Source organism: Elephantulus edwardii, unplaced genomic scaffold (genome assembly GCF_000299155.1).
Source record: "Elephantulus edwardii isolate Elephantulus edwardi_28Jun2011 unplaced genomic scaffold, EleEdw1.0 scaffold00012, whole genome shotgun sequence".
Taxonomy (NCBI): Eukaryota; Metazoa; Chordata; class Mammalia; order Macroscelidea; family Macroscelididae; genus Elephantulus; species Elephantulus edwardii.
The window spans coordinates 27,004,391-27,025,464 of NW_006399762.1; the positions used below are offsets into that span (position 1 = coordinate 27,004,391).

Sequence of the window (21,074 nt, forward strand, 5' to 3'; positions counted from 1 at the left end):
CAACTTTGGCTGGTGTTTTGAACTTGTCTCCGATCTTAAATGGAACATCATCAAGGTAACTGAAAGGCCCATGAAAGTCTGCACACAACTTCTTAGAAGCCATTTAGAACCTGAACGCCGCTACCGCCGCCCCAGAAACCAAAAGGTGCTGGCGCCGGCCAGCCGCCCAGGCTCAGTTCCCGCAAAGCTCCGGACAGCCCCTAGGGACAGCGAACGCCACCACCTCCAACTCTGGCCGCCCCGGGCCAAGCTGACACCGCAGACAGCCCAAGGACCGCAGCCGCCATGTTTAAGTCCTACTTCCCTCCTCCTGCCTCTCCCGAAAGCCATTTTGAATAGTAAACCCTTAACACCACAACTAGTTTTTGGAAGAAGTAGATTGTCCGGCCTTTTTTCCTACTCTTTCTTAATCTGGAAGTCCTCCTGAAACCTGTTCAATATCATGTCAGATATCTACTGAAAGATAAATGGTGACTATGTATAAGGTACATTGGCTGGAAATGAAATCTGGCATGCAAGTGAGAATTCTACCATTACACTACCAGTATTTCATTTATTGAAATTATTATTTCCATTTTCTCACCATTATGATTAGTATCCCTGTTTTATAGATAAGACACAATTTTGTCATAGAGCTTGTTAGTGGTAGAATAGGTTTTTAAGATGATGTGTTTGAGGGAAAGCCTTAGTAATTTAGTATTGGTGTCCAATAGGAATGTAATACTAGCTGTATGTATAATTTAACATATTCTAGAGGAAGATCATCAGTGAGATGGATTGGCACTGGCAGCAGCAATGGATTAAAGAACAGTGCCCATTACGAAGATGCTGGAAGACCAGGCAGTGCTCTGTTGTGCTGTACATAGGTTGACTTTGAATCAGAATCAACTCAACAACAGAAGCTACATTTGGAGGAATAAACTCCAAAATGAATTAAATTTTCGTAGTATATTTTATTTAACTTTTTCTATCACAAATATTGATTACATTTCATTATAAATGTAAATTCAATGCTATCATAGTTATTAATGTTATTTTACATTTTTGTTCCTAAGTCTATAAAATCTGGAGTATATGTTACACTTGTTATTGTTGTTGTGTACCATTTAGTTGAAACTGACTTGTAGCTGACCCTTCAGTGGTTTTCAGAGGCAATAAATTACACAGGAGGAGATTGCCCATCCTTCTCCTGCAGAGCAGCTGGTGGACTTGAACCAAGTGCCTTTGGGATTGCAGCACATCTTCTTGCCACTAGGCCACCAGAGCTCAACATATCTTAATTCAGAGTAACCACATTTCTGTAGCTTAGTATCTAGTGGGAACTATAGCAAGAGATTAAATTTGGTTTTGGGCTTTGAATTGGTCCATTCTAGTTTGACCTCCTTGTTGAGATAGATATATGTATTAGAATCACCTGGTAATATTATTAACATGTAGATTTTGATGGTAGTAGATTTGAATTAGAAATGCAAATTCTTAGCAGGGTATCAAACTTGGGTAAACTAATTTGAAGTCTTGGTTAGGTTGAGGTTAGAAAATAAAATGTGATAGTTAAGATTAAATTAAAGACTAAAGAGGGACTAATGGGGACTGATGTGATAGATGGAGAAAAGACTGAGGTTGTCACTGATTTAGCTGGATACATTCTAAACTTCCAGATCAGTTGAGTTGGTATTGTGTCTCCAGGTGAATAACCTTTACTGTTTTTATTGTTAAGCACCATCAAGCTGAGCATGACTCATAGAAACCTTTTGAACAAAAGACCTGAACCTTGCTCTATAACTATTATGATTTTTCTAAGTTCATAGAGTTTCCAGAGGCATGTTGTTTAGGAATTGGATACCACTCCTGCTTCCAAAGCTTTCTTAATCTGGGAACTCCACCAAACACTGTCCACAATGGGTAACCATCATGGCGTTTGACATACCAGTGGCACAGTGTTCAGCATCACAGCAACCCCAGGTTAACTCAGTACAGTGAATTGACAGACCAATGCTATACCACTTAGAAGAATGTTCATTCCAAACACAGTTAATACTAATTAACCTCCAACAAGAGGCTTCCAGCCTACAGCTCATTGTTAGCCAAACTCAGCAAATCCATTCAGCTCACACATGATTGTGAACAAAATAAAAACAACCAAACAGTCCATACCCGACCCTCAACCAAAAGAAGAACCCACCTTCTAGAATCTTACTGCTTCACACATGAGCCTCCAAACTGGAGACTTGGTCAGAGCTCAGCTGACTTCTAAATACACTGGCCCACCCACCAGGTCCTGATAAGTTCTAAACAAGAGGCTTCCAGCCCACAACGCATTGTTAGCCAATTCCAGCAAATCTTCACACATGGTTGTGAATGAACTAAAAAAAACCCAAACAGTCCACACCCGGCCTTCAGCCAAAAGAAGAACTCACCTTCCAGAACCCATCTGTTCACACATGAGTCTCCAAACTGGAGACTTAGTTGAGGCCCAGCCAACATTTAATTTTTTTAGTTTATTTTTTATCCCCCAATCAACTTTTAAATACACAGATCTGCCCACCAGGTCCTGATTGGTTCTAAATAAGAGGCTTGCAGCCCACAGCTTATTGTTAGTCAAACCCAGCAAATCCATTCAGCTCACACATGGTTGTGAATGAAATAAAAACAACTAAACAGTCCACACCTGACCCTCAGCCAAAACAAGAAGAAACTCCTTTAGGAACTAAGTAGCTAGTAGAACTTCCTTTAGGAACTAATACCTCCAGATTCACAGACTATAGGGTACCAGGGACAAGAAGCAGACATTTTACAAATTGGTCACTAGGAATAGTAGTAGTGTCACTCCAATTTCTAATCCCTGGTACCTAGATCCATAAATCCTAGCTATTGAAGAAACATTGCCATATATTGGTTGCTGGCTTAGAGCCTATACTGCCTCCTGGAATATTGTAAAAAGAGCAAGGGCCATGTGGGGAGCACAATATCTGACCTTTACCAACTTCACAGAGCAGAACTGTCCCTGTCCACAGCATCAATAACACAAACCCAATTCCCATAAGGTCGTACATGCCCCCCCACCTCCCATACCTCTTTCTGTTCATCTCAACACCAATATTACTGCTTTGGTAGGTCAGAATCCAATATGATAGCTCATGGATCACAGAGAACCATATTAGAAAAGTCAAAAGGTTATAATTCAGATTAATAACAGAATGCTTTCAAGACAGTTCCCAAGATGTGCACACAGGCACCTCAGGATTTCCAAGTTCTCAGTCCTGCCGATACTGGCTTTCCTCTCAACAAAGTTCTCCATCCTGCCAATATTGGGTTCCCTCCCCCCCAAGAAAAGATCTCATCTCATGTTAATTCTCCGGTTCATCTATGGCTGCTGTTGTCAGCCTGAAGCAAGCCCTATATTTTACTGAGTTGGGGGAGGCCTCTCTCCCCTTCTGGTTGGGGAAGAATTACACTTTACTGTGGCTAGAGCTATTTAATTTATTGGTGAGACTAGCCAGTCTTCTTGTAGATTTTTGAGACTGGCCTATTTCCTTGTGTAATGGTAAAGAAACAGTCCCTTTGTGGATAGGCCAGCATGCCTCATTCACATAGTCCGTCCCTCCACATAGTTATCCATGCTAGAAAAGCTATAGTGAAAGACAAACTCCATAAGGATATATCCCCAGCCCAGCATGATATTGCTATGTGCTCTAATTGTATCTTTAGAAGACTGTTCTATCATCTTTTTCAAACCAGCTGCTTCAAGATAATAGGGAGGATGGTAGATCAATTAAATTCATTAGTATGGGCCCATTGCTTTATTTCATTTGCTGTGAAGTGAGTCCTTTGAAATGAGGCAATACTGTGTGGAGAATCACACAATGCATCTCCTGATTTCCTGACTGCTGGTATTAAGGATATTAATTGTGGATCCCAGCAAGATGAAGCTATTGACAGTTTCCTTTTATTAAAGATGTATTGTAGAGGGTGAAACCAGATTGCTCCTTGGAAGCAAGGATGATGAGGCTTTGTTGCCCATGCTTTGAACTTGTTGCTGGAAGAGGCTATTCCTTAGAGAAGGACATCATGCTTGGAAAGGTGGAAGGACAGCTAAGGAGAGGAAGACCCTCGACCAAGTGCATTGACACAGTGACTGCAACAATGGGCTTGAGTGTGTCAAAGATTGTGAGATTGGCACAGAATAGGACAGGGTTCTGATCTGTTATTTATAGGGTTGCTCTCAGTTGTATTTGAGTCGACTTTACCTATAATTATATAAATAATAACAATTAACCATGATCACCCAAGGCCTCACTTCTCACTAATACCTAATCTGCTGATGGTGATATTTTAAGTATTTTATCACCACATCCCATGAGTTAGCAGATCCCTCTTCACTAATGGAGACTGAGCATCAGCACCTTTAAAGCTCGTCAGACTTGAGAACCATTTTATAAAACACATCCTTACAATTTTCTCTAGAATCAGCCCCAGTAGTAAATATTTTTTTTGACAAGGCTCTGTAGAGAAGCAAACCCAAAGACGTTTAGCAGACAGTAGGTTGCTCACTCTGGAGACTGATGATCCAAGTTTAACAGGAGGGGTTGCAGGTCTCTCACTCAGGTCCAGAGAACAGATTTTGGATACAGATTGAGTAAAACATAAGAGACGAAAGCCAGAATGCCCAGACACAGTCAGTGTAGGCCACACCCCCATGCAAACTGCCTGACATTGATGGTGGCAGATATCTTATGAAACAGATTCCTTTAAATCATATCTTATGAAGAGATGTCTACATCAAAACTGGAAACCAGGTGATCTCTGGTGGCCTAGTGGCAGGAAACTGCATTGCAATCCCAGAGGTGCGCAGTTCAAATCCACCAGGTGCTCTGCTGAAGACGGAGGAACAATCACCTCCTGTACCAGTCAGATCCAATTTGATGGTACACACATAAAAAAAAAACCCCAACCAAAACCAAAACCAAACAAACAAAAAAAACAAAAACAAAACTGGAAACCAGGGGTGTATGAGCACTAAGTTGACACACACCACTGATCTTCATAGATGGTTATATATAGTATTTATTGTTAGACACCGTCAAGTCTGTTCTGACTCATCAGTCTGTGTGTAGTTTAAAGAAACACTGCCTGGTCCTTTGCCACCCTGACAGTTGTTGCTCTTTTAGTCACTGTGTCAGTCCAACTCATTGAGGCTCTTCTTTCCAACTACAGCCTTTAGTATGGATTACAGTTTAGCATCATGAAAACAAAAACCCTAACAATTTGATTAATGAATAAATTATTAATTATGAAAAGATAACATTATCAAGGATTTCATTTTGCTCATTAACAACCAATTCCTATAGAAGCAGTTGTTATTTTGTATTGTAGAGTCGGAACTGACTCATACGTAGCTGATCCTCTTGTGGGTTTTCAGTGGCAGTTAATTGCCCAGGAAGAGATTGCCCATCAGTCGTCAAATCAAATGGAGGTATGTACAACATACACAGAAAGCTCATTACTGTTGAATCAGAACCAATTCACAGCATACCTCTAGTAGCATTTTGGAGGTTGTGATTCCAGTGGGAGGAGATTTCCCAACTTATTCTGGGGAGCTGTTGGTGGATTGGAACTGCCAAAGAGGTGCCACCTTTGAGTTGCTAGTACACCTTACAACTGACTATGTCACTAGGTTCCAAAGAAAGATCTATGAAAGTATGAAAGAGCCCACAGATAGTGTAAGGCAATAGATACTATACGGATAGGAGACAAATATTCTGAAGCTTTGTCTGACATACTTTGGACATGTTGCAAGGAGGAATAAGTCCTTGGAGAGGGATGTCATGCTTGGGAGGATAGTGGGACAGCACAGGAGAGGAAGACTCTCTATAAGGTGGATTGATTCAGTGACTGGGGTAATGGGGGTAGATGTGTCAGAGACAGAGGGACTGGCGTAGGATACAGCAGGGTTTAGGGCTGTTGTATATAGGGTTACTATAAGTCACAGGCGACTCGACAGCACATAACAACACCACCACCACCCAGCCATTGAAATATTTTCTACAAAGCACCTAGACAATTAGGAAAAGAAGCTGTAAACTTTATTTCTTGATCCTGCCAGAAGAATTGACTGAAGACTCTTAAAAAGAATTTAAAATCAGAAGGAAATGAACTTACTCTTAACCTTTAAGAATCAGTAATGTTGTATTTCTTGGGTAGAACTATTTGAAGTATGTGCCTAGTGTAGCTGAGAAAAAAGAGAAAAAAGACACTAGAATAAAATTGCTCACAAAAATGCCCGTTGGATTGTTAATAAAATTCAGGCATGAGTCCACCATTTCCTTTTTCTGTAGTTTTAAAAGGTGTTTTGTGATTTTGAAAGATTAGGAGATAGGAGGACATGCCCCTTTTTTTAAAAAAAATTCTTTTTTAATCTAAAAAAATAAACTGTAAACCTGTCAATAACCCACACTACCACATTTGTTTGGCAGGATCTCTCATTCAAAAGACAAGAAACCCTGAGGTAAGGTCCATTTCTAGTCATTGTTTTTGTTGTTTGGTGCTGCTGAGTTCTTTGGGGCTTGTTTTTAAATGTAGAATGGCCATATACATACAGCAGAAGTAAACCCTGACTGATCCGGTAACACTCTCAGGCTCTGCTGTGCTTTTTGTATCAATTCATCTTGTTAAGGATCTTCTTCTGCTTTGTCAATGCTCCAGTTTTCCGAGCATGAAAAGCCCTTTCCAAGGACTGGCCTCTCCTAATGTAGGAATTTCAAGGCTATAAATCCTGTAAAGTGGCTGATGAGCTTGAACTGCTGCCCTTTCTGTTGTCAGTTGAGTGTTTTAACCACTGTCACCAGGGGTGATGAAAACAGTTTCAGCTTATGCTTTATTTTCTACAATGCAACATTTTAGCTTTGCAGATGATCACTTTCACAAATGGTGACTGTCATGTGGACCTCACCTAATGGAATGCATAGTAATCAAACCACCTACATCTGTGGAAAGGGAAGTTAGAGAAGCTCAATATCACCGATCAGAACAAGGCCACACTGTGGAATAGATCATCAGTTGCTCAGAGACAATTTCAATGAAACAAGAAAATGGAAACACATTCACAAGATCCAAAATAGAATTTTGAGTATATCCCACCTGTACAAGCATAAATTTGATATACTGAACATTAGTTCAGAACTGCCATAGAGGTGCCACCTTTGAGTTGACAGTACAACTCATGGCTGTGTCACTTGTTGTTGTTATGTGCCATCTGGTTGCCTGCGACTCATCACAACCCTGTGTACAACAGCCCTAAAGTCTGCCCTATTCTGTGCCAATCTTGTTATCTCAGACACAACGAACCCATTACCCCAGTCAGTGAATCAATCCATCTCATTGAGGGTATTCCTCTCTTACACTGTTCCTTCACCCTCCCAAGCAAGACATCCCTCTCCAAGGGTTGAATCTGCTTTGCACCAGGTCCAAATTATGTCAGATGAAGCTTCAGATGTCATGCCTCCAAGGAGCAGCCTGGTCTCACATTTCTGTGACAAACTTGTTTGTTCTCCAACAGTCCATGGTGTATTCAGTATTCTTCTTCAGCACTACAGCTCAAAGGCATCCATTCTCTTTCTGTCGTCCCTAGTCATGGTCCAGCTTTCTGATGGATAGCAAGTAACTGGATCAGGTGCACCTTAGTTTTCCAGACTGACACTGTTGCTCTTCAGTACTTTGGAGAGGTCTCTGACAGCCAGTTTTCCCAATTCAGCTCAGCTTTTTATTTCTTGGCTGCTGATACCAAGAGTGTTGATTGTGGAGCCAAGTAAACTAAAGCTGTTAACAATTTCAGTCTCTTCACCATCTATCATAATTTTACCACTTGGCTCCGTGGTGAGAATCTTTGTTTTCTTGATGTTGCGCTTCAATACTAGAGTTCCAAAAAGACATAGGAAAGTACGAAAGAGCCCATAAATAGTGAGCAGATAGTGTAGGTAGTAGATACTACTTACTACATGCAGCCATATAAATATTTTCTACATGCACCTAGAACATTAGGAAAAAAGCCATAAACTTTGTTTTTTGGTCCTGTCAGAAGAATTGACTGAAGACTCTTAACAAGAATGTTACAACTGAAGGCCGAGCACATTGTGATATGACATCAGGGACATTTTCCATGAAGAGAAGAAAAAGAATGAAAAGGAAAGAAAAGATAAAAAATGGATGCTGGAAGAGACACTGAAACTTGCTCTAGTGAGTAGAGAAGCTAAAATGAAAGAAATGATGATGTAAGAGAGCTGAACAAAAGATTTTAAAGGGTAGCTTGAGAAAACAAAGCAACGTATGACAAAATGTGTGAAAATTTTGGAATTGGAAAATTCAGAGGTAAGAATGCTCTTGGTATTTCTCAAGTTGAAAGAACTGAGGAAAAAAATTGAAGTTTTAAGTTGGAATACTGATGAGTTTAATGGACAAAATATAAAATGCAGGAGGAATCAAAAGAAGAGGGGGAAAAATAAAAAAATAAAGTTCAAAACCTTGGGGGAAAAGAAAGATGGAAGGAAAGAATACAGAGTCACTGTACCAAATAGAATTGGACAACACTGGATTATTTTGGGAAGTAGCATGGATTGCAAAAGAATGAAAAAATAAGTCTTATAAATGAAGCGAGGGAGGCAAGGATGGTGAGACTTTATCTCACCTACTTTGGGCATGTTGTTAGAAGTGGCTAGTCCTTGAAAAAGGACAGTGCTTTGAAAAGTAGATAGTCCATGAAAGAGAAGAAGATGTTCACACCAAAACTACAACAGTTGATTTAAGCACTGAAGAGATTGTGAGGATTGTGCAGGGTGGGGCACGGTGTAGACCTGTTGTGTTTAGGCTCACATGAGTAGGTGTGGACTCCTACAAAAACAGCTCAAACCAGAAAGGCAGATAATAGTTTCCAAGGCCAAAAAGTATTAGCATTCATAATATGAATAATAATATGCTTCTTTTCCCCAAGGTCACAATAACTTGGGGGGAGGAAAAAAAGTCTTAAGATGATCAAATCAAACATTTTCAGAGTGTTGCAGGAGAACTTAACTATCTTCAGACCTTAGAGAAAAGAAGCTGCTGTAACCCTGTATTATGTTTGAAATCTTGAAAATAGAGAGCTGGTATGTTTGCTTTATCAGTTTATTGAAAAGAAGTGAGTCTAAGTTACAGTTTTTCATGATTGATTGTTGAACATATGAAGCATATTTTTTTTTAAAATACATTTGTTAATGAGATTGTTTGGTGGCAAGTGTTTTTTTATTGTGCATCTTTTAAAAGAATTGTTCTTTCCAGAAAGTCTTTCATCTGAGTTCATTGAGCCATAGTAAAATTCTAGGATGTGAGAGGTATTTTTCTCTTTTGCAGTAAATGTTGTTGTTATGTGCCATCAAGTTGCCTGCGACTCATAGCGACCCTATGTACAACAGCTCTAAACCCTGCTCTATCCTGTGCCAGTCTCACTGTCTCCGACACACCCACCCCCACTACTCCAGTCACTGAATCAATCTACCTCATAGAGGGTCATCCTCTCCTGTGCTGTCCCACTACCCTCCCAAGCATGACGTCCCTCCCCAAGGACTGGTTCCTCCTTGCAACATATCCAAAGTATGTCAGACAAATAGAACCACAACAATAAAAAATATGATGACCCGAAAATCCCTGCCATTGAGTCAGTTCTTAATTATAGGCGACCTTGTGCAAAAGAGTGGAATTTTGCATAGGAGTTTCCAAAACTTTAAAACTGTAGGGAAGCAGACAGCCTTTCCCTTTTCCCATGGAGCGTCTTCTGGGTTCAAACCGCCTACCTCGGGTCAGGAGTCAAATTCTTTAATTACTATTCTAACGGTAGGTAGGTTGTTTGTTCACTGCGTGGTGGACTGATAGGACCTCAGTTAATACTGATAGAATACATTATTGAGCCATGAATCTGTGTAAAGAGTAGGCCCTATAGTCCACTTGTTTAATATTTCTTGGGCTTAGTTAACAATATGGATTACATTTCACAATTATGAAAACAAGGGTCCTTGCCACTGGACAAACAGACAGTATCATGATAGATGAAGAAAAAAATTGAAGTTGTCAGCCATAACATTCATGGTAGCAACAGTCAAGAAAGCAGAAGACTTGTTGGGTTGGGAAAATCTTCTGTCAAAGACCTCTCCAGAGTGCTAAAGATCAGTGATCCCTGGTTTATCCAAGCCATGATATTTTTACTTTCTTTCTGTGCATCTGAAAGTTGGAAAATGAAGAAAGATGATAGAAGAATTGATGTATGTGAGATGTTGTGTTGGAGAAGAGTACTGAATATCCCATGGATTGGCGAAAAAACAAGTCTGTTTTGGAGGAAGTGTGGCCAAAGGACCTTCTTAGAGGCAAGAGTGGTGACCCCCAGCATTGCAGATTTCAGTGTATTTCATTGATTTTGTTGTAGTTTTTCTTTGCTGCAGTAGTTTCACCCAGATTCAAGAAGTGGAGTGGATTACTCTGGCTGCAGACCCTAAGTCATTAATGGCCTTCTTTTGGTCTGAGCTTGGTTTCAGGCAATGTCAAGCACTTCACCTTTATCCACCCGCTGCACTGAACATTGTCATTGTCGTAGAAAACGCAGTTTTCATCACAGGTTGCAATGTGATTGAGAAATGGATCATTTCCATTGCTCGGAAGGAACAGAACACAGAACAGACTTTAAAGCAGCAGTTGTTTCCTTTTTTGTTCTATTCATGCAACACGCATTTATTGAAAGCTTCTTCAGCTTTCTAATTTGCTCCAAATGACAAAAAAGCACCCATAGAATAATGAATGTGTAGTTTTGAGGGGATTGACTTTGATTATTGTTCTTAACTGTTGGCAGTCTAATGACTGCCTGTAACTTTCCATTGGGTTGGAATTCACCCCAGTGGAATTTTTAAACCAACAATGCACTGTGCGTTCATTGACACTTCCCTCTTCTCCCACTTCATAGATATTTCGAGGTGTTTGTGCTCCATTGCAGCTGAGTGTGAATTTGTGAAAGGAGATATGGTGGATATCTTATTTTGACAGCTTATGTGCTGTATCTTAAAATTACAAAAAGGACAATTGCTATTTAAAACCAGTTGCGCATAAAGTTATTTTGTGCTGTTGAGTAGACCCCACTTACAGCTGACCCTCTAGTGAGATTTCAGAGCCGTCACTTACGCAGAAAGAGATTGCCCATCTTTCTCTCTTTAAGCATTTGGTGCCTTCTAACTGGTTGACAATACAGCTCTTTACTACTAAGCCTCCAGAACTCTTTGAATATAAAGAAATAGGGATACACTACGTTTTAAAATTATATATGCGATTTTAATAGTTTTGTACTATTTATTATGAAATCATTTCATAAAGATAAAGCAACCAAAATCCTGAATTATTTTCTAGTCAACATAATAGTAACTAATCTGGCGGCATCATGATAGAGGGAGAAAGGATTGAAGTTGTTAATGTTTTAATCTTATTTGGATCCACAGTCAACATCTATGGCACTAGCAGTCAGGAAATCAAAAGATAAGTTACACTGGGAAAATCTGTCAAGGACCTCTCCTAGGTGCTAAAGAGCAATGATGCCACTGTAAAGACTAAGGCACATTTGATCCGAGCCATGGTCTTCTTAGTTGCCTGCAATGCATCTAAAAGCTGGACTGGGACCAAAGAGGGCAGAAGAAGAATCAATGCCTTTGAGTTGTGGTGTGGAGAAGAGTGTTGAATGGACTGCTAAGAAGACAAACAGAAAAAAAAAAGAAGAAGACAAACAGATCTGTCTTGGAGAAAGTGAAACCAGGGTGCAAGGGTGATGAAATTCCATCTTACATACTTTGGTCATGTTATCAGGAGAGGCCAGTCCATGTAGGAGGATATCATGCTTGGAAAGATGGAGGGTCAATGCAGGAGAGGAGGACACTGGATGAGATGGATTGACAGTGACCGTATCAGTGGAGTCAAATGTGTTGGAGGTGGTGAGATAGGGTTTCTATGAGTCATTGTCCACTCGACAGCATATAACAATAGTTGGGGTTTTTTTCCCCTTTTGTTAGGCACATTATATTGGGTGACAGACTCTATGTTTTTAAGAAACAGTGTTCACTTTTTAAAGGTTCAAGTGACTTGGTTCTTTTTTGTCCCCTCAGGGAATGCAGAGAGCAACTAATGTCACCTATCAAGCTCACCATGTCAGCAGGAACAAGAGAGGTCAGGTTGTGGGGACCAGAGGTGGCTTTCGTGGCTGCACAGTTTGGCTAACAGGTATGGTTAAGAGAGAAATAATCATATTTAAAAGTTATGTTTGTAGCCTATTTGGGCTAGAACTAAACAAATTTAAAATTGGAGCTTTGTTTATGTATCTGAAGTATTGCAGCATGTGACTGATCAAGTTGTGTAATAACAGCAGCATCTTGTTGTTGTTAAGTGCTGTCTCCTAGCAGAGTGAAACACTGCTTGCTCCTGCACCATCCTCATACTTGATTGCTCTCAGCGATTGCTGGAACCACTTTGCCCACACACAAAGGTGTGATAATGAATTTCACGTAATCACTGTCATTCAGCTTTTGTTCTGGCCCTCGGTTGGTTCTTAAGAATTTTCCCAAATTCTTTCTTGAGGCTTAGCTATAGCAGATCAGTGGGATTATAAATTACCCGGGTAAGAGAAGTTGTTTTAAAAACTGCAGATCTTTTCCCTTCTAGGACTTAATGTTTCAATTTTATGTCTCTTGCCAAATCAGCCACTAACATTTTATACCAGTTTATTGCCAGCAGTAGAGAACAACGACTTTGTGAATACTGAATATTAGCAGCTCTTACACTTTAATTCTTAAAGTTTCTTGCCTTGTGTTTTTTTTTAAACATTCTTCTATTGTTTTAATTGCATGTTTCCATTTCAGTCAGGCCTCTTTGTTTCTTTGAGTGAGAAGATAGCACTCTTAATATTTTTCCCCAGCCAACTCATTCTTAAGTCTAGAGTTTTGTTAAATTGTTACCTAAATTTGTAGCATTTAAATTATGTATTTAAACCTTAAATTTTTATAGTCATTTTATGTTGTTGTTATGTGCTATCAAGTCACTTGCAACTCATAGCAACCCTGTGTACAGTAGCACTAAATGCTGCTCTATCCTGTGCCAATCTCACTGTTTCCAACACACCTACCCCCATTACTGCAGTCACTGAATCAATCCAGCTCATAGAAGGTCTTCCTCTCCTGCACTATCCTTCCACCCTCACAAGCATGATGTCCTTCTCTAAGGACTGGTCCCTCCTTGCAACATGTTCAGAGTATGTAGATGAAGCTTCAGAATCCTTGCCACCAAGGAGCAGCCTGATTTAACCTTCTCTAGGGAGAACCTGTTCATTTTCTTAGCCGCCCATGGTATATTCAGTACTCTTCTTCAACACCGCAGCTCAAAGGCATCAGTTCTCTTTCTATCCTCCCAAGTCATTGTTCAGCTCTCTGATGCATAGCAAAGATGATGGCCTGTATCAAGCACACCTTAGTCTCCAGAGTGACACCATTGTTCTTCAGTACTTTGGGGAGGTCCCTAATAGCAGACTTCTCCGTCACAATACGTCTTCTAATTTCCTGGCTGCTGGTGCCAAGAGTGTTGACTGTGGAGCCAAGCAAACTAAAGCTGGTAACAGTCTCAATCCTTTCACCATCCATCCTGATGCTGCCAGTTGGCCCAGTGGTGAAAATCTTTGTCTTCTTGATATTGAGCCTCAATTCATATAGAAGGATATAGTCCTTGACCTTCTGCAAGTGCCTCAGATCTTCTTCAGTTTCATAAGCAGGGTTGTATCATCTGCATAATGCAGATTGTTGATGAATCTTCCACCAATCCTGATGCCACATTTCTCCTCATAGAGCCCAGCCTCCCAGATAATCTGTTCTGCATACAAGTTGAAAAGGTATGGAGATAGGACTCATCCCTGGCAAACACCCTTCCCAATTTTGAACCATGCAGTGTTTCCTGGCTCTGTTCTGACATGTTAGTTTTATAGATAAATTGGATTGGTATTCCAACTGGTTATTTTATTATGGCATATCTACTCATGAGTTTTTTTTTTCTTTGATTCAAATCTTAATTGGGTATATTTAATTTTAAAGCAGTTTTTCCAAGATGATCTTCTTTGGTTTCTGAATCATCAGATTGTTTACTATTTTTTACCTAACTTGGCTGGGTAAAATGATTACGGGTCTCTCTGATAGATCATGAAATTTTTTTAACATTGCTCTATTTCCTTCTGGCACGAAATGTTACTATGAAGAAAGGTGAGGTTAATCAGATTTTTATCTTCTTTTTAACAGCTTTCCTTTTTTTTTAGCCGAGCACCTGGAGAAGAATTACTTTTCTTTATTTTAAAATTACTTTTATCTTATTTTATAATTACTTTTCCTTATTTTAGAATTTTACTCGTCTCATTTATTCTTTTATTCATCTGTCATGGTTTTTGTATGTAGTGTGAAGGAGGGATCAATTTACTTTCTTCTTTCCTCCCCTTCACCTATGGATAAACAGTTGTCTAAACAGCATATATTGATGTTAACGTTACATGTTGTTGAGTCAATTACAAATCACAGTGATCCTCTGAGCAAAAGATTGAAATCTTGCCCTACCTTGTGCCATCATTATGATCTCCAACATGCTCCAGCTCGTTTTTATGTTTTGTTTTTTTAAAGAACAATTTTTTAAATTGATATTTTTTAATGCTTTTTTTATTAATTTTAATCAAAGTTTAACAGAGACTTTGAATTTCCATTCACTCATTGTTGCACTTTTTCCCCTGCTCACCCCTCTCCCCCCAGTTTGCTCTTCTCTTTGAAAAGTAAAAGGAAAAATCTTTCATTGTTATACAGTCCCTCCCCCCAAGTCTACTCCACTATGCAGCCTTTATTCTAGATTCCTGTCATGACAATAATACCTAATCATATATCCCTTTAAAACAGTTCTCTTCCTCATCTGTTTCAACGCATTATACATTATTTATCCCATCTTTCTCAGTCTCTCCCCAACCCCAGTGTCAGTCCTGTTTCACAACAGTGGCACTGTGCAGAAAGTGTACAGAAAACTTGGATTTCCATTCATTGATTGTTACACATTTTCCTTCCTCCTCCCCCCCCAGTTAGCTTTTCTCTTTAAAAAGATTCTTTAATTGTTGCACAGTTTCCTCTCTCTCCCCTGCCCCCCAGTCCAACTTGTTAGGCAATTCTCATTCTGGACTGTTATCATGCAAATAATATTCAATCATATATTTCTTTTAGACAGTTCTTTCCTTCATCTTTTTACATTCCAGATCATTTTTAAATTCACTAAGCTAATCCATTTTGTTGTTCACTCACCCTCTGCCATTCCCAGCATGATGTCTTTTCCCAGGAATTGGTCCCCCTATTAAAATGTTCAGAACTATATGAGACAGAAAGTTTCACCATCTTTGCCTCTATGGAACACTCTAGTTGTGTTTCCTCTAAGACATTTGCTTTTTCTTTTGGCTTCTCTCTGTTATTGGAGTCAGGTCAGAACAGACTCTTAACTGACCCTCGATTGGGTTTTTGGTGACTGTACGCCTCCCAGGAGGAGATTACCCATTCTCTCAAGGAGCTGTTGATGTCGAACCACCAGAGAGGTGTTGTTTTTAGGTTAGTATGTTGCTGTTAGGTCCTGTCGAGTTGAGTGTGATTCATAGCGATCCTATGAACAACAGACCCTATGAACCATGACCTGTCCTGAGGCCCTATGAATGACAGACTCTATGAACCGTGACCTAGCTTGTGCCATTCTCAACATCTCTAACATAGTTGAGCCCATTACTGCAGTCACTGTGTCAACCCATCTGGTTGAGCATCTTCCTTTTATTCACAACCTTCCATCATCCCAAGCATCCTGTTTCTCTCCAACGAGTAGGGTCTCCTAGAAATATACCCAAAGTAAGCGAGATGAAACTTTTTTATCTCTGCCTCCAAAGAGCAGTCTCGCCACATCCTTTCCAAGACATACCTGTTTGTTCTTTTGCTAGTCTGTGGGGTATTCTATACTCTTCTCCAACACCACAACTCAAAAAGGCATCAATTCTTCTTCTGTCATCCTTATTCCTTTTCCAGCTCTCATCAGCATAGCAAATGATTGCCTGAAGTAGATGCATCTTAGTCCTCAAACTAACATCATTGCTTCTCAGTAATTGCAAAGGTCTCTCACAGCCAACTTTCCCAGTACAGTATGTCTCCTAATCTTCTGATTGCTGGTATCAAGGTTGTTGATTGTAGATCCAAGTAAGATGAATTTGCTGTCAGTCTTAATAATTTCTCCATAAATCGTGATGATGGGAGGCTCTGGTGGCCTAGTGACAAGAAGCTGCACTGCAGTCCCGAAGGCATGCAGTTCTGCTCTGCATGAGAAGGATGGGCAATCTCCTCTGTAAGATTAACTCCTTCTAAAAACCCTCTGGAACATCAACTATGGGTTGATTCTAACTATACAGTACACAAAAACAACATCATCATGATGGAAACAGTGAAATTGGCTCAAGGTAGGACAGGAGTCAGAGTAATTGTACATGGGGTCTTTATGAGTCACATAACAACAATAACAACATCATGATGTTAATAATTCTAGTCTAGTGGAGTGAGTATTTGTTTTTTGTCATTGAGATGCAATCCATATTGAAGCCTGTAGTCATTGATTTTTTGCAGCAAAAGCTTCAAATCCTCCTCACTTTCTTTAAGCAAGGTTGTGTTAACTGCATAACATAAGTTATTAATGAATCTTCCTCTGATCTCCATGTTGTGTTCTTCATGGAATCTGGTTTCTTAAATGATTTGTTCGCTATACAGTTTCAATCTTTTCAATAGGTTCCACATTCTGTTGGATCACCTTTCTTGGGAAGAGGAACAAATACGAATTTCTTCCAATCTATTGGTCACACAGCTGTCCTCCATATTTCCTGGCATAGTCTTGTGAGCACATTGGGGGCTGCATCTGTTAATTCAAACAAGTCAATTTAATTCAAACTAGTTGTTATCCTATCAATTCTTGGAGCCTTATTTTTGCCAGTGTCTTCAATGCAGCTTCCACTTCCTCCTTCATTACCATTGGCTCCTGCTCATATATGACACTTCTGAAATTTTTCAGTGTCAATCAGTTCTTTCTGGTACAGTGATTCTTTGTATTCCCTCCATGTTCTCTTGATGCTTTCTGGGCTGTTCAGTATATTGTCCATAGCATCTTTCAAGCCTTGCAGTTTGAGGCTTAAATTTGTTTTTTAGTTCTCTCAGTTTGAGAAATATTGAGCAAGTTCTTCTCTTAATTTTCTAATTCCAGCTCTCTGCACACTCCATTTTAATACTTTTTCTTGTCAGCTGCCCTTTGAAATCTTCTGTTCAACTCTTTTACTTTCGCATGTTTCCCCTTTTATTTGGATTCTTGATTCTTGAGTGTAATTTTTAGAGTCTCTTCTGACAGCCATTTCGGTTTTTTCTTTCTCTCCTGTCTTTGTAATGACCTTTTGCTTTCCTCATGGATGATACTCCTGAATACGTCATCTGGTCTTTGATCATTGATATTCAAATTTTAAAAGCTATTCTTAATTTCTTTTAAATAATAAAAGTTAATCTTTTTATTACTTTGATGTTTGCATATCAGACATACTAAAACTATTCATTAAATCATTTATTCTTCCTCAAAATACTGGAAGGTAGTTGTTACTATTATTTTCTTTAAATTGGTTTATTAACTGAGTGCATATACATTGTGTCTCACACTATTCTTCATGCATATTGTGTTCCATACAATCATTCCCATACATTATGTTTTATAAAATCAGTCACCATTGGACTTTTCCCAGTCTTTGCAGGTCCTTGCCGTATCCTTACCATTTCCTTCTTCCCCTCCCTCTACCCACCAAACTGTGCAACCCTGTGGTTTTGCCTTTACCCATCCTCCCTCACCCCTCCGTTCAACTTGATAACCCCCCTTGGGTCCCTATTACATGTTTTACTAGTTACCCTTCTCTCGTTACTCTAATGGTCTTACAGTTTTGTCTTTATGAGACTGAATTAGGTCACTCAGCATAATCCTCTCCAGCCTTACCCAAGTTACATAGTATTTTTTGAAATCCTTGCTACTGAATGGTGCATAGTATTCTATTGTGTAAATATAATACAATTTCTCAATCTGTTCAGTTGTGGTTGGGCATTTGGGCTGTTTCTCTGTTCTTGTGATGGTGAGTAATGCTGCTATATGAACAGTGTTCTTGTCATATTGCCCTAGCAAGCACTTCTGATGTAATATTGAATAGAAGTGGTGATAGTGGACAGCCTTGTCTGGTCGCTGTTTGCAAGGAAAATATTTATAGTCTTTCTCCATTGAGAAGGATATAGACTCTTCGTTTTGCATATATACTTTTACTAGGTTGAGGAAATTCCCTTCTATTCCAATTTTGCAGAGTGTCTAAATTAGGAAGAGTTATTGAATTTTGTCAAATGCCTTTTGTGCATTAATTGTTAAGATCATATGGTTCTTGTTATTTGCTTTGTTAATGTGGTGAATTACATTGATTATTTTTCTTATGTTGAACCATCCTTGCATACCTGTTATGAATCCTATTTGGTCATGATGAATTGTTTCTTTGATATACTTTTGGATTCTGTAGGCTAGGATTTTGTTAAGGATTTCTGGATCTATGTTCATGAGAGATATTGATCTGTACTTTTCTTTTTTGGTAATATCTTTGCCTAGTTTTGGTATTAGAGTTATGTCTCTGGGAGTTTTCCTTCTTTTTCTATTTTGTGAAATAATTTAAGTAGAATTGGTAGTAAATCTTCTCTGAACGTTTGAAAAATTGAGCAATTAAGTCATCTGGTCCAGGACTTGTTTTTGTGAAAGCATCTTTATGACCTGCTGAATTTCTTCTTTTGTGATGGGTCTGCTCAAGTGTTCTCCATTCTGACAAACTGGGAGGGGCATAAGTCCCGAGGAATTTGTCCATTTCCTCTAGGTTTACAAATTTATCAGAGATAGCTTTACATAATATTATAATATTACAGCTTTAATATCCCTTGTTCTGTTGGAATATCACCTCTATCATTAATTATTGGGGTTATTAGTGTCTTCTTTTTTCTTTCTTTTTTGTTTTTGTTAAGTTTGCCAATGGTTTGTCAATTTTATTGATCCTTAGAAAAACCAGCTCAGGTTTTGTTGATGGTTTCAATTGTTTTTCGGTGTTATATCTCATTGATTGCATTTCTTCTTATAATTTCCTTTCTTCTATTGGCTGTGAGCTTAGATTTTTTTCTTTTTCAATTTTATGAAGGTGTTGAGTTAGATCTTTAATTTTGCTTCTTTCTTCATTTTTTAATGTGTTTTCCAATTACTGTGCACTGCCCCCTGACAATTGCCTTAGCTATATCCCAGAGGTTTTGATATGTTGTATTTTCATTATTATTTGTTTTGGGAAACTTATTTTTTTATTTCTTCTATAACCCAATTGTGTTCTCCAGGATGTTATTTAGCTTCCACATGGGTGGCTTTATCTTCTTGGGGTTAATTTCTAGTTTTATGGCATTGTGATATGAGTAGATACTTTGTATTATTTCGTTGTTTTTTAATTTGTTGAGGCTTTTTTGGTGCCCTACTATGCCTGTGATCAGTACTGGAGAATTTACCATGCACATTTGAGAAGAAAGTAATTTGAATTTTGGTTGAGTACTTTGCCCAGAATACATCCATTAGGTCAAGTTGGTAGATTGTATAATCTAGATATTCTGCAACTTTGTTAAGTTTCTTTTGAGTTGACCTATCCTTTGGTGAGAGTGATGTGCTAAAGTTTCCTAACAATATTGTGGTGCTGCCTATTTTTTTTAAGTTTTGTTAACTGTTGTTAGTAAACAACAGTTTTTGCAGGTCTGTCATTTGGTACATAGGTGTTGACCAATGTTATGTCTTCTTGATCTTTTGTGCTTTATATTGCATATCATTATATCTATTTATTTTTATATATTTATATCTATGTCATTATATAGTGCTCTTCCTTATGGTGGTTTTCATTCTGGTCTTATTTTTATTAGAGGTTAGTATTGTGACTTCTGCTTTTTTGTAGGTGCCACATATTATTTCCCCCAGCCTTTTAAGTCTTTCTCCTCATTTCTTAGCTGTGTCTCTTATAGAAAACATATTAATGGGCTTTTTGTTTGTTTTTTTATCTATTCTGCCACTGTTTTTCTCTTGATTGGTGTCTTTATTCCATTCACATTAAGTGTGATTATTGACAGGTCAGGTTTTATCATTGACATTTTGCTATGTTTCTTTTTCTGTTGTTACCATGATCCATCCACTTTCCTTTGGTATCTCTGTGTGAAGGACATTCCTTGAAAGTTCTTGTGTAGATTTGTAGTTCTTTAATTTGCTTTCACAAATTCCTTATGTTCCTTCTTTCTACAAAAGGTCTAATTTTTCCTTCATATTTGACAGCTTTGCAGAATACAGGATCCTTGGTTGGCAATTGTTTTCTCTCACCTCTTTGTATATGCCATCTCCTTGTCTTCTTGCTCATATGGTTTCTGTTGAGAAATCAGAACTTAATCTACTTGTTTTTCTTTTGTAGGTGGATCTTTTTTTATTTTTTTTCTTGTGCTACTTTCAGTGTTCTGTCCTTATCTTTTATTTTGGAGAATTTGACTATCATATGTCTCAATGTTTTTCTTTTTGTGTATTTGGTGTTCACTGAGCTTCTTGAATGTGGATTTTCTTGTTCTTCATAATACCTAGGAAGTTTCTTCTAGTACTGCTTTCATAATTTTTTCAGTGATCTTCCTGTGCCTCTCATATTCTGGAATTCGAATCATGCCTGTGTTATTTATTTGATGCCATCCCACGTAATTCTAATGTTCTTTTCATGTCTCATCTCTGACTTTTTTTTCCCCTAGTATGCGTCCATTGAGGTTCTTGTCTTCCAGCTCTCTGACTCTTTGCTGGATCTTCTCTGTTACACTGTTTTGCCTCCCTACCATGTTCTACACTATTGGCATCTTGGTCTTAATGCTATTTTTTAAATTATTATT

The 21,074-nt window shown here is 38.7% G+C and overlaps 1 protein-coding gene across 1 annotated transcript in view; it reads left to right on the top strand.

Moving 5' to 3' along the window:
* The window catches only part of PAPSS1 (3'-phosphoadenosine 5'-phosphosulfate synthase 1), a 168,553-nt gene that overhangs the window by 10,610 nt on the left and 136,869 nt on the right, over positions 1 to 21,074 (top strand). The window contains exon 2 of the mRNA XM_006881106.1: positions 12,162 to 12,276. Within this exon, the coding sequence (XP_006881168.1) occupies positions 12,162 to 12,276 (115 nt within the window). The remainder of the gene's footprint in view (positions 1 to 12,161; positions 12,277 to 21,074) is intronic.